The following is a 16,213-nucleotide window of genomic DNA, read 5'->3' as shown; positions in this document are numbered from 1 at the left end:
ATCAGGAAATTCTGACCTGCTTGTTGGCTTAGAGAACAACTAAGAGAAGTGTTTCAACTGCACCAGGTTTCCAAGCACAGCCTGTGACTCAGGAGGGGGATCCATTAGTTTTGCTCTCGTTCCTGCTTCCTATCTGGTTTTCCAAAAAGCTCACCCTGTAACCAGAGCCACAATACCCCATGTATACAAGGGGCGTACAAGAGCATCTCAGAATGCACTGTGAAAAACACAAACGTTGTCATGCTTATGTGAGCTTCTACCTAAGGGCTTAAAGTAATACAGAAAGATTTTAATATGGTGCTGTTATAAGGAAATAATTTTTGAAGTTTTAATCCTATTTATAGCTATTGGGAAGCTGATGTGTATTAAAGGACCATTGATACTTTTATTATTTGCACTTCACATGAAATTATTCCCTGGTTTATCTGTCAATGATAACATTGTTGTCATTCTCTGTTACTGGGATGAATTGCTGTAACCCTTGTTTCTCGTCTCTGATGTTTAGGCAGACCCATTTCTGGTAGATTCCTCCCTCTGAAAGCTCCCCGACCTCCTGCCTTCAGCAATTCTGCCTGAGCTGCCTTCGCGTGGCAGCTGGAGCATCTCTCCCAGGGTTGTCCCCTTTGAGGACAGCAGTTGCTGCAGATGTTTGGTCTTCCTTCTTAGCCCTTATGAACTTTTTGTCCTTTATGGATTCTTTGCAATTCCTTCAAGGGCTCTATACTAAGAATGCTAAGCCAGAGACCTGGCAAAACGCCACACACACACAGACCCCCTCAATTATTAACTTTAAGAGAAAGTGCCAGCCACATTCACAGCCAAAGCAAACATTTTTCTGTGTTACTGCTATGTTTAGCATCTGAAGGACCAATAAATGAAAAAACAATGCTGAAAAACAGGAAGCTAGACAGATACTACAGTAACTATGCTCTAAATTAACTTCTTTAAATTCTGACGGAGCTCCATGACATTTGCAACTTAAAAGGATTACTTCTACCCCTCTCCTTGATTAAAAAAAAAGTAAATATCCAAACCAAACAAAAACGTACTGAAGCAAGCACAAATACGGACTAGAGACAAGCGCTCATAGACAAACAAAAGGGAAAGACCCTTCCGTGTCACCAAACTTTGTGCTGCTGCACACAGCCTTACACCAATGTGTTTCAAAAAAGTCACACCATCCTCTGAAGAAAGAAAATAAAAAAATCCTACCTGCTGAAATTGAGCCGAAGTGCTCAACTTTGAACTGCAGTTCAGTAGGACACAATTCCCATGAAAGCTCAGGTTTCTCACTGTCTTCAAGTATTAGTCCCTTAAAACGATTCAGGGTACTTACCTCAGAAATGGTAGATGTGCTTAAATATCAAAGAAATGTGATTCTCTCTATGAACAACAGTAGACATGCTGTGAAAAAAATGAAATATCAACTGTTGAATAAAGTCTAGTGACAGTGCAGCAAGGGGAGAAGGCAATCATATCTGACTGTACTCACACCTTGCCTCAGGCTTGGCAGGAAAACACAAGGTAGCAATAGGAAATAATAATAATATCCCTTTCAATATAATTTACACTTACTAGTGATGACTTCTGCTTCTTAGCCCCTTGCTCATCATTCCACACTTTTTATTATCAATTTATGGGCAAAGCAATTTAAACAGCCATTAAAAACACTTGAAAAGGCTTTCAAACCCTATGAAGGTTTGTGCTAGCTGAGGTGGGGGGGAAGAAGTGATGCCTGGGGAGATGTGGACACAGCCCAGACCATGGACACTGAGAAGGTCTGGAGAACCAGTGCAAGTCCTTCAGCTTCTTCAGCCTGCTCTTTGGCACAGTCTTCTCCACTCCCTTCTATCTCACCTTGTGTCAATACCACTAGGCAAACTTAGAGAGAAATGGCTTTTTAAGCATATATTAGAAGATTTTCACATTAAACAAGCATTGAACAATTTTCCAATGAAAACAAGTATTTCTCAGCAGTGCTACAACTCAAAAGTCTGAGTGCTGCATTGCTGCTAGGAAGCTTGAGCAACCAATGTCCCTTGAGCAAAAGAAACACACACAGAGTGAAAAAAGTCATTACCAACTGAGGATCAACTAACTAGGCAAAGCTTTCCTTGAGTCTATGCGTATATAGCAAGAAGTGCGATAGGAAATAGAGATGATAATTACCTAAGAGAGATCACAGCATGTTTCATGGGAGAAAGTATTATTAATATAAGCACAGTAGTAACAGCCAAGTCCACCAGAAATAGGAAGTGTGCACAGCAGCTCCTAGGGTTACTACAGCAGTGTACACCTCGGGGAAGGAATGTGCGAGCTGTCAGGTTTCATAGAAGTGTTTAATGTCTCTTCACAGAGGGCTCAGCCAGACATGAGTATTCAAGCCAAGATGGGTAAAAGTCCTGGCTAGGTTAATACGTAGCTATGAGAAACTATTATCCACTACCTGAGAACATTCTGTTGGTATATTGCAATTCTAGATTAATTGCTCCCTGCAGTAGAGAGAACAACATTCATATAATAGCTTTGTATTCCTCCCAACAGCTGATTTCCAAAAGCCGGGGTGGGGGGGCAAAAACTTTACTGCAAGCTAAAGCAGTAAAGTCAGCAAGATTCTTTAAGTGTCTTGTAAAGTGATAATACATGATTCTTCAAGCCGGTTGAGGAGCTACCTACATGAGGAAATTGTACAGGCATAACTAACAAACAGGCTGCGCGGCTACAGTTTCAGCTGAAACTGCAGCACTTCCGATTTGTACACTCAGAATAATTAAGGTAAGAATGACTCACACAGAGTACTCCTAACGATTTAACAGGAAAATAAGGACTTTAATAGGAAAGTAAAGAATAACCACCTTTCCTATAGATAAGCGTAGATCTCCATCAATATCTGTAATATTATATCATTTTTATATTTCTGTAGCACCTCAGTTTGACAAGTTTGAAACGACTGGTGAGACCACCTTATAAAGCACAAAGTGGTGTTTTCAATTTATGCAAATCACACGCTCCTTCACGGCAATGCCTACAAGAATGAGCTACTGAGAGGTGTGAAAAGAGCGGGGGGGTAGGGGTGGAAATCCTTCCCTCAATTGAGTCCAACAGCCCTAGCATTGCTCCAGATGGTATTTTCCCTTTGCAGCATTAACTGTGGTTGGAACAAAATGTAGTTTGGAGACAGTCAGTAATCAAGTACTCAAAAACACCAAAAAAAAAAACCCCAAAAGCATTGCTAATATACCAGGATAAAGTAGAGCAGTTGCCTCTCACTTCACAGTGCACATAAAATGGGATCCCATCACTAACAACCTCACACGCTGGTTTTAATGGTTGCATGCATTTTTGTGGCAACTTAGCAGTTGTTTTATAAGATAATGAAATACATTCAAATACAAATGTTAGGAAGGATTTTAGTAATGGAGAGAAAAGAAAGTTTCATTCACATGATTTTGGGTGAAACCGTCCTCCAAGTCTTGAGATTCGTACACAGAAGAAAAAACACAAGCCTGCCTGCCACTGAGTTGTCCATTCCTTAAAACGCTGATCTGGCACAGTCACTACTGCAGGCACTCAACACACGCGGCAGCACCAGAGCACGGTTTAGCTGTCCCGTGAAATATCATCAGTCATTCCGGTGCAGGCAAGGAAGGTCATAGCTGTATTTTACTACCAATTTATCTTCAGGAAACTAGTACGGGATACAAGACAGAAGTATATTACCACCAGCGTCAACACAAACCGAGTTCTAGCACTTTTAGAGGGTAGAAGGCAGTAGAGTGCCAAGTGTTAGCTTCTCAGCAAAATAAGTCACTTGCATAGTTTACTTAATAGCTGATTTTTTCAAAAAGAAAAATATGCCATAATGAGGTTTAAGGCATACACTATGTTTCTCTGCCCCTCTCTCTGGTGGTATTTTTGAGCCTAGGAAATGATCTTCTAGGCAAACTAACAATTTTCAGTAACATCTAAACAACTTGATCCAAAAACATTCCTACCACAGTCCTTGTTTTTCGTCTATAACTGATGACGCTATATTTCTTTCAGCCACACTTAGAAGTTCTCCCCTGTGCACCTATTTGTAATCCATCCCACAGGGTCACTGCCCAGAGCCCCATTCCGCAGTGTCCCATCACACCAAGGCAGGTCGGAGCTCACCCACTGGTCAGCGGGACAACGTCAGTGAGCAGAGGCAGAGAAGTGCAGTCTGCCGTCCCTGCACGGCCGCCTTCTGCGGACACATCCTTAAGTGCGTGGCCTTGCTTAACTTTATCTTATCACTGTCTTAACACATAGGTATCAACTATAAACCATATGTGAAAGTAAGAAATATTGGAAGAGCTTTATTTCCAGACTACAGCTGCAAACTGTATGTTCAATTCCAGGGAAATATAATGTAGATACCACTAATTGTGCTTGGATAGTACTGCAGCATCATGCTGATGGGGTTCTAAGTACACAGAGAAGGAAGCAAATTATCAGAAGTTATCCACATGAGCAAATCCATTAAACCACCAAGGAAGAGAGACATACTCATCCAAACGGTATGAGCTTGGAAAGAAAGGGGAGAAGGCTATTTATTCCCTCCACATTGGTTTCCTGCCATTCAATTGACACCAAGCGCAGCTTTCGTCAAACTGATGTGTAGTATTCGTGGTTTGTTAAAAGCCTCTTTAGTTCTGAACGCACTTTAAATGTACCTTTTCCTGTATTTGAGATAGCATACATAACACTAGTAATCAACTAGCAATCATTTTGAAAGCACAATGGAGGTAGATTGATCCTGGTGCACACAATAAATGTTCACCAATACACTGAAAATGTGAAAGCCTTAAAGAGTATGGTTCATACACAAACAAAAATCACAATTATCACCAAACTGACAGAGAAATGAAATCTTCACCTGCTTCACAAAGAAAACAACTATGATGATATCATTTCTCTGTGTTGTATCCAACAACATGCCTCAGCTGCCGTCTGAACTTTGATTAGAGCAGTCAAATAGTGAAAGACACCAATTTGCAGTAGCTGCAGTAACTCTGATGGGCACCAGCCACTAGCGGTGTATTCAAACCGACCATTACTACTGAGCTGCTTTCCGTAAATTAAGGTGTTTTGAACTCAACACACATGTATGTAAAGCAGATATTTGTATCTCTAACTGTTTACAGGCAGTAAAAGTTTCAGAATCATATCATGAGCTGATGCGATTTAGGCAATGGATCTTGCATAGGAAATTTCAGTGCCGACTGCTGCGTACGTGGCAGTTACCACAGGAACTACAGTGAAAAACAGGAAACTACAGAAAAACCAGCACAAAATAGGATTAGACGCCTAGGAAAGTAGAGAGGAGGCGGCCTAAATGAGAGGAGTCTTAGACTTCTCAGTGCAATGGCTTAACAAGTTTAAAAGTATGTTACGTTCAGCATTCCCAAATTCCCTGCTGACTATTGCTTCTGTGCAGTATTTCAGTTTTAACACAAAACTACAGCTCGTAATATTGGTGAATAGAAAAATAATGAAGAAGAACAGTGTGTACATCCAGAAAGACAGTGGAAATTTCCACATTTGCTTGTCAAGCCAGTTCAGAAAGGAAACGAAGCTAAAATATTCCTTCTGTACAGGCATCCCACACTCCTGTCCAGAGCTACTGAATACGCATTATTTGAAGAATCAGATTTGTGAAACTTTCAGTGTGAAAACCTTTGTACTTGCATGTCTGATTTAGGATGCTATTCTGGTAGTTGCACATGAAGTCAGACATTTGCACGTTCAAACAGTTCCTTACCAACTATTCTCAAACTCATCAATTTAGCGTATCAAACACGTGCTTTCCTACTTGAGCAACACAAAGTATAAGACAGTAAGGTTTTGTAAGAAAGCTGAATTCAATTCTACCTAATGAACTAAGTTTTTGAATAAAGCGTCATGTATCCAGCAGTTCTGCTGAGCTGGTTAGATGTGTGTCACCCACCTTTACGCACTGCACAGAAAACAAAGAAATCAAACCGTAGGAAGGCTGAGCTTAACTGGAACAAAGCCAATGACATTTGCATGGCACACTTGGATCTACCCCGCACAGTGGGGATTTTTAAGTAGAAAAATGAGTGCCATTCTCAAAGAAAATTGAAGTCTCACTTGAAGCAAGATCCTTTTTAAATGCTAAATTTCTACACTCTATTAAAGCTTATTTTACCCTTTTATAACTTTATTGCTAATAACAGTGATATGATTTTAAATACTAGTGATCCTGAAAGTTGTTTAAAAATCCCATTTATGTTTCAATAAAAATTTCTCACTCCGACTCTCACTGTAAGGCTCGCATGACAACCTGTCTGTCTGTAATTTACAGCTGCATTACTCACGCGGTAAACAGGTCCCCAGGGACCCTCGCCTGCCGAGCTCCTTCCCCACAACATCGCTTCCTTTGAAGTTTTCAGCCGCAGACCTGGGGTCTTAGTCCACATGTACTTGTTTAGCTGAGCAAATAAATCACGCTGCTTCAGCCTCCCTCTTACAGAACTGTCTCTTGTCTGCAGTGGTTTATTAGAAAAATAGCAAAGACACTTTTTTCATGAAGGTCTTTATCTTTTTTGATCTGTCTGAAATTTCTGAAGCCAACACTTGAAGTAGTCATTGTCTTGCTCACGTTTTCCTTTGCTTAATTTCTAGGACCACTAAGTTGACATCAGTTTTGTGGTACACCCTACAAAATCAATGCCTTGATTTTGCAAGCACTGTGAGTGACAGACGCTCTGAGACACAATACTTCCCTAGAATCAAACACAACGGGCTTCTCAGCACCTAATAAGCAAAAGCATCTTGCAGATGGTTTTGGTTTTTTCACCTTGTATCCCTCCTATACTCCAGCTGCTGAAAACAAGTTTTCCTGAGGTTACTGTTCCTCTTAGAGACGTAAGAATATATTTTACTGTCTTTGTAATACATGGAATAAAATTCTTGCACACACACTGCTTATCTCAATGTCAAGATAGATAAATAACACTAGTTCAATACTTGCACTGCAAGACCTTCAGAGCAGGTACTGGCTCCAATTTTTTTTACACTGCTTATTACAGACATGTGCCACTAACATTAGAGTACTTCTCTCACTTCAAAAACCATTTACCCATATGAAATGACACAGGGTTTCGTCTCTGAGCATTTCTACCCGCCATAAATTTGAAGTGCCATGAAAAAAAAAAAAAAATAGATGCAGCTTCACCTGTGACATCCCAAGCACCAAGCTGAGCGATGGCAAGGCTCTGCATAGGGCTGTGAAGGTTACAGAAAGCCCTACTAGGAAGATGGCAGCTATGGGGAGCTTGCACAACAACCCTGCACCCTCTCAGGAGAAAAACACACGAACAGAGCTGGCTGAGATAAGGTATATCATCTTTATAAGGCTCCTCCGTCTGAGCGGGGTTGATGGCATTTGCTAGATATATTTAATTTCATTTATACCCTCAAATATACCCACTTTCAGTCTCTCAAGACAGAAAGTACTCACATAAACATCTGAGCTGAGAAAAAAAAAAATAATAAAAATGGAGTGCTGGCAGAAAGTGAGCCAAATGTGTTTGTCAGAGGCACTCAGATGTGCAAAATTAAGTCCTCTGCAGCCAATTCTGAATCCTTGGAAACCAGTGGGAGTTTACCTATGTCATCACTGGATCAGAATTTGGTCCCTCATCCTTACTTATTATGACCTAGAAATTAAATCCAGCTCATACACAACCAACCAGGTATTTTCTACGTGTATTCACAAGGGGAAAGTCTTCAGAAAGAGCAGAGGAAGTAGTATGGTACGCTTACTTTGTTTTAGAAGATTTGAACAAAAATTATGAGGGGAAAGAGAAAAGCCAACAAAACACTATCCATAAAAGAATGTCTGGTGGAACTGGGGCTTAGCATAAGGGAAAGTGTAATATGTTTCGACAACAAAGAAAACATAAGCTCCATATTGTTATACTACTTTCCAAAGCATCTGCATTTAGAAGATCTGATCTCTTTGGCCTCTCTGCCAGATGTTTCTTATTCTTTTTATAGCAGAGATGGGTGAGAACAAGCAGAGTGCATCTCCTAGGTCAGCGCAGCCTGCGCAGGAACAACTGTATTCCAGCTTGCCTCCCTTGGAGGCAACCTGAGCTTCACAGAGGTTGGCAAAACACTAGTCAATCATGGATTACTGCAGTTCTCCACAATTTTCAATATGCAAAAGTAAAAAAAGTTTTGTTTTGGGTTGAGCTCTCTCCGGGCAATTTGAGACCGCAGCATGAACTCTCACGAGGACTGGGGTCCACAGCAGCTTCATCACCTTGTCCCCAACAGCCTTGCACTTGAGCAGTGGTACAGACAGTCCAAATCATGCTCCTCCTGCCTGGGCACCCCAACACTGCAGCTCCCAGTGAAAGAAACTCACAGATGCTTGATACTGCTCTAGGATTGACACAAGAACCAAATTAGAATAAAACCTTATTTTTAATTATGCTTCACGCCATCACAGGATAAATGGGACACAGAAGTCTCCAGTTTTGCTCAACATGCAGGATATTACTCTCACAACTGTCTAATATCATTTTAGTGAAGTCACTTTGGACTTCACGTTGTAAACAAAAACTGAACAAAGCCAAAGGTTATCTGCTAAGTACACAGTAGATAAAACAAGCTAGAAGCCAAGAGCATGTGAATTTACAGCTAAGTACTTCCAGACGGTGACTCTCTGGTCTTGGCTAATCTCAATGTCAGAAAATGCTTTTCCAGGATGGGTTTGATTTTTTTTTTTTTGGAAGGATTCAGAAATGAACCGAGTTTGGTTTTTGGGGGGTTTTTTTGTTTTTTGTTTTTTTTTTTTTTTTTTTTTAAAAAAAGAACAGAAAGAAAAAAGCCAATTTTCCTCTTTTTTGTTCTTTCTTTTCAATGAAAAAAGAATTCTGAAAGTATTTTCAAGAAATGGAAAGACTGCGTTAGTTCAAATACTAGAAAACTGATGATTTTGGCCAGGTACCATTTGGGTTATTCCATCCGTCCTCTGCTTTCAATGTTGAGCGGGTAACTTACCTTCCTCAGCTGCTCTAAGGCACATGGCCTCTCTTTGCAGGAGAAAAAAGGTACTTATTACCTAGAGGCTGCTACAAGCACACCACCGGATACCACCCTGCGTGCAAACGCAAGTCAAAGCACAAAGAAAAGAGGAATAGTAAAGTGAAGCTGCTTTAAAAATACACACTTGCTGTTTCCCACGTCTAACTAGTGCCTCTATTCTCTATTATGAAACAAAGGAAAAAATGTGCAAAGTGTTCACAAATTAAGATGAAAATCTTCTGTGACTAAATGCAGTATTTACTTGAAGTAAATCTGGTATTTACGGATTTGTTTTTTCAAGTGCTTTGAACATAAACAAGGATTTATAAATATCCTGGAAAGTGTTTAAACTTCAGCCAGAGATGAATGCTTCATTTCAGAAATTAACATTGGCTTTGGGCTGACAGAGGAATGACAGCATGACAAAGCAGCATCATCTGGGCCTTTTGATGAAGACCAGCTTACAGCAACAGGTTTCCAGTTTTAACTACAACACAAGCCCATGTTATATCATGTTACGGAGAGCTAAGCTTGCTTTGGAAATAATTTGTTCATGTATATTATCCAAGTACCATCAGCCCTAAGACAGCATTGAGGGGAAAAAAGGCATTTTCTCTTCATACCAAGAAAAATGCTGGAAAGCATGGAAATGAGAGGCAAATGTTGTTGCAGAAATAAGAAAAACATTGCTCGGGTTTCTGAACAGAGCTGTTGAGCATGTGGCTTAAGGACTGCTGAAAGAATTAAGGGCACATTCCTTTCAGCTTGATTCAACAATTTTCCTCATATAAAAATTACAATACTAAGCTTACTGTTGTGGAAAGAGAACATATTTACTAGCTTTTAATAGAGAGTTACTAACTTTTAATAGAGAACTTTTAGCCAGTGTTCACAATCCACTGTAATTTTACTCAAGAAAGACACTGAAATCTTTATTGGTCTAACTATCTACAGTTATTTTTTTCAGGCATTCAAAAACAGCAATTGCCAATGTCCTGATCTAAGTAAAAGCTTATTTGTATAGCAGTGATTTTTTTTTTTTACCTACAGATACCTCCTGGCCAGCCAAAATGGCCATTTCTGATACTTTCGCTTGGGAAACAACAAACACCACCATGACCGACGCAAATGCCTGCGCCCGGGCACGAGGCCTGGCCACACCGCCAGCACCCACTTCTCCTGGGCTGGTACCCGACCCCCCCTCAGCTGTGTGCCATGGTCTGGTGATGTCCTACACAGCCATCTCCCCACCATCCCTGACGAAGCCATGACTCTGTGCCTCTGGCCGAGATCCCAGGATCGCCACATCGGGACGCTGCCCAAGCCAGCAGTACACATCGCTCCACGTTCCAGCATGGAACCAAACCTGAGGGGACAGACCCCAGTTCACACCCCAAAGCCCACAGGGGCAGCAGTGCTGCAGAAGCTGCGTGCCGGCATTGGGAAGCACAGAACCCGGAGAGCGAGAGGAGCCATCAGCACAGCCCTTCCTCCACTGCTGGGAGCATGGAAGCAAAGAGACAGGAGCCAGCTGACAGCCCAGGAGTTCTGCTGCCAGATCCAAAGGAGACCAGGAGTAAACTTGTCACGCAAGAGTCAACCACGCTGACTGAAAAGCTTCCGAGTTTCTCTCATACAAAACTGCGCTGACGCAGGTTTTTGAGCCAAGCCAGCTCTCTCAAGAACCTCTTGTAAGAGCTCACTAGGAGGTAAGTCAAGCCTTCAGTGTAAGCGGAGGGCAGCACAGGTCTGCTCGCCAGCAGGCTGGCAGCGCTTGCTGCCAAGCTTTGGGCGGTGAACACTGGGGCACCATGCCTGCAGGGGTCTGGGCTGCGGCAGACAGCTCCTGACGGAGGATGCTGGCCCTGGGACCTGGCAGCCACCACCGAGTCATCACTAAATGGGCACTGCTTCATCTTTAGGAGCAGACAGAAAGCCTAAGACATGCAGGGAAGCTCTTATGGAAACGAGAAGCCCACACACCCTCCTTGTGACAACACCAGTAAGTAACTTTTCTGACTCCACCAAAATAAAATCTCTCAGCGGCCGGCATCAGCACTGAACTACCTTGAGTGGGACATATGGCAAAGTATAGCATAGCTTGCTTCAGAAATGCAAGCTATAAATAAGATTTAAGATAAGGTGCTAAATTAATTTTAAAAATTGTAAGATTCCATAATCTAGATGGAGTCTATAACCTTCACCATCTTTTTTTTTTTCTTTTAAAAAAATGGGTTTAGCCACAGAATGCTGAAAACCAAAAGACACCAGTAATTAAAAAACTATGTTCACCCTTTATGAAAGGCTTACTAAAGAGGGGGGGAAAGGGACAACAGTAAAGCAAAGTGCTGTTAATTTGGTAGTAAAATAATAAGTGCATTCCTACTCATACTGAATTTATTGTTGACTGCCACTGGAACAGGACGAAGTGCAATTTATATTTCTTCTCCTATGCAAAGCTTAGAGTCTCTGTTGTGCCTATAACTAGAGCAGTGCAAAGCAAAGGGTTACCAGGCATTTACTAACTCCTCCTGTTGCCGGCAGACATTGGGACAGCAGTTGTGCTGTTTTGGCTGGACTCTTTGCAAAGCTCAGATGCGTGGGTGTCTTCCTCATCCCCTCCAACACCACGTGCCTCTGAAGAGCCACACTGAACTGTCACACACTGGGACCCCTCTTGCTGTGTGAATGCTTGCACGTATGACTTATCCCTAGGTTCACGTTAACTAATCTTACAGCCTTTCTCAGGGCCGAGAAACATGCACCATTACACATGGCATAGGAACAAAACCCTTAGAAAGTGAATAGATTTTTAAATTTGGATTCTTAAAAAGGCATTGAAAGGCCTTTACAAACACCCTCAATTTGTAACGCAGATATGTGTTCAGTTGTTAACCTATATCACAAAAGCACAATACCACAAGTTTGCTGGTTGCAGCACTGAAGCCCGGAGAACACGCCATGGTCGTGCCCTCGCCTGTTTGCTGGCGAGGCGAGCGGCAGAGCCCAGGGATCCTCCCAGCCTGCCCCGGCTCACGCTGCAGCCGAGGAAGCGGTGGTTTGGCCGCCAGCGCTGTTTCCCTGCAGGAGAGGCAGGCGGGCCTTTGAACACGCCAGACCTCGGGACTGAGAAGCTCTGAACACAGACAGGAGGGAGCCAAGGCCAGGAACATCCATTTCAACATTTCTGGGAAAGTTAAAAGAGCATCTGAGCAAGTATGGTATTCTGCTGCTCTTGCACTTTTCATCTGTTAGTTGTTCTGCTTCCATCTCCCACTCCTGAAGGCACAGTTTTGCCTAGTTCTTCCTTCACCCTCCGTCACCTTCATGGCTTTTTAAACACATAACTCAATCCCTTCCTCCCTGTGTCAAAAAAAGCATCTGTGCGCCACTGAAAGATGCACACAGGGCAGAGGAACCCCCTTACTCTCTCCTGTAAATTCCCATTCCAGACCCTTCCCCACTGCCCATCCGCCCCCAACCAGGTCTGCCTTCACACCTGCCTCCTGCCCATCCTCGCTCCATCGGCCATCCCTGCTCCCAGAACGAAGGATTCCTTAGCAGTGGCTGCTCTTGTGAAATATAACACAGATCCAACATGAAGTGGAAAAACAAAATATTGACTATCTACCCAGGAAGCTTAAGGCTTATAGGCTGCATTGTGAATGAAGACATGCCTTTAAAAAATTGCCATATTGATAATCTGAAATTTATCTGTGTCAGATTAGTAAATATAATTTAGTTACTGACTGAATGACAGACTTATAAATTTTTTTTCAGTAAAAAAAGTAAAGTAAAATCACATACATTTAGACAGTTCTGATTCGTATAAGGTGTTAAATGTAGGTAGCCTCTTTAAATCCATTATTTTTTCCTAGTGCAACAAAAAAAGGAAGTAATGTTTTTGGTTTTGAATTGTATTCAATTAAAGATTTAGTAAGATAGTCAAAGTTTTTGATTCTTAATGCATCACCATTTAATTTCTGAACGCAAGCCAAGGAATAAACAGAAAAGAACATTTCTTTTAGTGGCTTCGAGTTGCTTCCAAATGCTTTCTTCGTTCCACATCCCTAATAGAAAACTAATAAATAAAACCACATTATGCTGGGCCCAGCACAAGGGATCCCAAATCCAAGAGCCTGACACCTCACCAGAGGATCCCTGCTTGTCTGTGGTGTCCCAGTGGACCCTACGGCACCTCCTGCCCATGGAAATGCCACCCATCCTGAGAAGCCTCACCTGCAGCAGCGTTGCCCAGCAGCTGGGCAAGGAGAGCTGCGTTTTCCTCCTGCATCCACCTCTGCCCCACAGTGCCAGTGCCGGCACCGAGGAGCTGCCACCGCGCTCCCAGCAGCCGCACCACACCAGGGCCTGTCCCGGCACACTGCACCTTCCCTGCTGCTCCCCCCAAAAAAAGGGGAATCTGCATTAAGGGTCATACCGACAGCAACAGGGAGACAAGAAAAGGGAGCAAGGCATAGGGTAAATAAATGTAGGTTAATTGTATTTTGAGCTGTATGAAAGCACCAGATTTCTTGAGTTTTAGCACAGCAGTTGATATGCTATAAGAGATTTTTATGGAAGAAAACTGTGTTTTGGAATACTTTGCAACATTCGTCCTTGGAGAGTATATCACATTCGGTAATGGAAAGGTCATTCAAACTGACTTACGGTTCTGACACAAACCAACAGAAACATACAGTTAAGTCTGAAATATACAGCACGTTTCCAAAACAAATGAAACATAATAGCAGTCACTTAGGAAACCAGCAAGGAAATGCTCTGTCCTCCACCAGTGCATTCTTGCCTTACACATACGCCAACACAAAAATCCGTTGTTCCATCTAGCACTGCTGCAGGGTGCCCGATCTCATTCATTAAACTCAGGATCAGCAAGCTATTCCAGAAGAGCTTGTGTAACAATGGAGTTTCCTCCTCCGTTCCCCCTCACCCCGATAAACATCTGAGTCAGCGCTGATGGAGCCACCTCACACAGGAAGAGTTAAAGCTAAAACCCACCGATGGGCAAAGCCCCATTTTACACCTGGTTTAGACAATGAAATGAGAACCACCAAAAAAGCATTCCCCAAGTAAATAAACACTATTACAAATATAAGGCTATAAACTTCTTTGGATATAACCAGACTGGACTCTGGAGTCAGGGAATTGGAATGGAACTCACTCCAGTGATAAAAACAAGTTCTTACGAACTTCTGAGCCCAAGGAACTAAGATCCGTGCACTTGCCAATCCATCCGTAGCTCAGAGCCACCCCGCTGAAACAAAGCTCCAAATGCTCTAGAAATACCTTTAGTCATATAATTAATTTGAAATTCTCACCTTTCCTCTTAATCAGCAAGTCAATAGCTCTGTACAAGAAGCACAAGCTTTTGACCATCACCTTTACTGAGTTTATTGGGAATTATACAGATGATCTCTTCAGTGTTAATGCAAGTTCAGTAGTGCGTGTTCCTGTACATCCTGTCTCACACATTATCAAGCTCACCTCTCCTCATGACATAAGATATTTGAATTGCGGCCCAGTGTTACACTGAACTTATTTATACACTTTAACAGGCTTTAGACATTTCTACCGTTACAGTCAAAAAACGTAGACATCCATTTTTTTAATTGCAGAGCTATGTTTGGTTTTTATAATAGTTTGCACACTTCTCTGTGCAAGTATTAGGTTAAACGCATTCTGGACGACTATTTTGTAGGACACAGAAAAAGAAACCGCACAGTATTATTCAATGCAAGAACATAAGTAAACAACACAGACTTCAGAAACCTCATCTTGAGATGTTTGTAAAGTCGTATTTGGAAGAGACCTTGTTTTTCCCTGTGGTGATCCATTTTAAACCCGAACACAAAATAAACATGTTAAATCTAATAAACAACGTAGCTTTGGCATTGTATAAATGTTGAACTACAACACACTCAAAGCAGAGTTCAAAGCAGGCGAGTCATTTCTCATTTCATTTTGTCATAGGACACAGCTATTACAAGAGCCTCGGAAAGAACCGCTACACAACAGTCACTGCATACCTTTAAAGAAGCTACGGGACAATATTGTTAAGATAAAAGTAGCAGAAGAGACACACAGAGGTCATTACCTAGCTCTAACCTCATAACTCATGATGACAACTAATTTTTTTTTTTAAAGTATTTTTAATTAGGCATTTTATACTTGAAAATGATTGAGACGCGCTCTGCTGAACATACAAAGGGAGAAATAGGAGAAAATGGCAAGTTTAAACTCTCCACTTTTCACTTTTTTTAATCCATACCACACTTTCATACTGTTTTCTCCTCCCAAATGACTTTTCAGATGCTATTCAACGTAGAAATTATTCAATCACCTAAAGCTTAAGGTTTTCAAAAGGCACACCAAGCGAGCATTCGCCCCTGCCTTCTTAATCAGCTTACTGATGCAAGTTCCCCACAGAACCGCTTCCTTCAGTTCACGTGCTCAGTCCCACAGCCCGCACATTTACAGCCACAGCAGAAAAGCCTTATACTATAAGTTAAGCTTATACAGGAAAGTATACTTTTGATTTTATGCAATCCACCATGACATGTTCAGTAAGTAAAATAACGTGTATTAGCTAAAAGCATTCTCAATGCCTATACTGTGAACAAGCATGTTCCAGTGCAGCGTTCAGGCTTTCTTACCTGTAGAACAGGCATCTTCTTTTCCCTCCTCTCCATATTTCAACCCAGAAAAACTTCTCATTTTCCAGTATTGACCTTGACTTAGAATATAAGAATTCCTACATTTTTAAGGCTTCTTATGGCCTGCAACCACTAGTCTTCAACCATAAGGCTCAAAAACTATTTAATTGGACAAAGCACACAGAACCACACCAGGCCTCACCAAACAAAAGATCTGAACCTTCGCACACCTTTAAATAGTCCCTCTAGCTTTGTGTGAATAACATTAGGCACAGTGTGATTCACCCCTCTAACACCTGAAAATAATGAAGTTCTCCACTTCTCCACCTAATTAAAAATGCTGACAAATTCAGAGCAAAACGTATCAGCTGTGCAGAAGCAAGGCTGCAGTTGTGACCTGAAAAGCTAGCATACCTGACTTTAAAGCATTCCACTTCAAGATGTAATTTAATTGAATT

At 41.8% G+C, this 16,213-nt stretch overlaps 1 protein-coding gene across 1 annotated transcript in view; it reads right to left on the bottom strand.

Annotated features, from left to right (window-relative positions):
- AADAC (arylacetamide deacetylase) overlaps nt 1-15,939 on the bottom strand; it is a 44,605-nt gene extending 28,666 nt beyond the window's left edge. The window contains exon 1 of the mRNA XM_074591917.1: nt 15,756-15,939. Within this exon, the coding sequence (XP_074448018.1) occupies nt 15,756-15,791 (36 nt within the window). The 5' untranslated portion in view covers nt 15,792-15,939. The remainder of the gene's footprint in view (nt 1-15,755) is intronic.
- Nucleotides 15,940-16,213: the final 274 nt, after the last annotated feature.

Source organism: Larus michahellis, chromosome 6, assembly GCF_964199755.1.
Source record: "Larus michahellis chromosome 6, bLarMic1.1, whole genome shotgun sequence".
In the NCBI taxonomy this organism is placed as follows: domain Eukaryota; kingdom Metazoa; phylum Chordata; class Aves; order Charadriiformes; family Laridae; genus Larus; species Larus michahellis.
The sequence above is the reverse complement of the archived record's forward strand: the minus strand, read 5'-3'. Positions and strand labels throughout refer to the sequence as shown.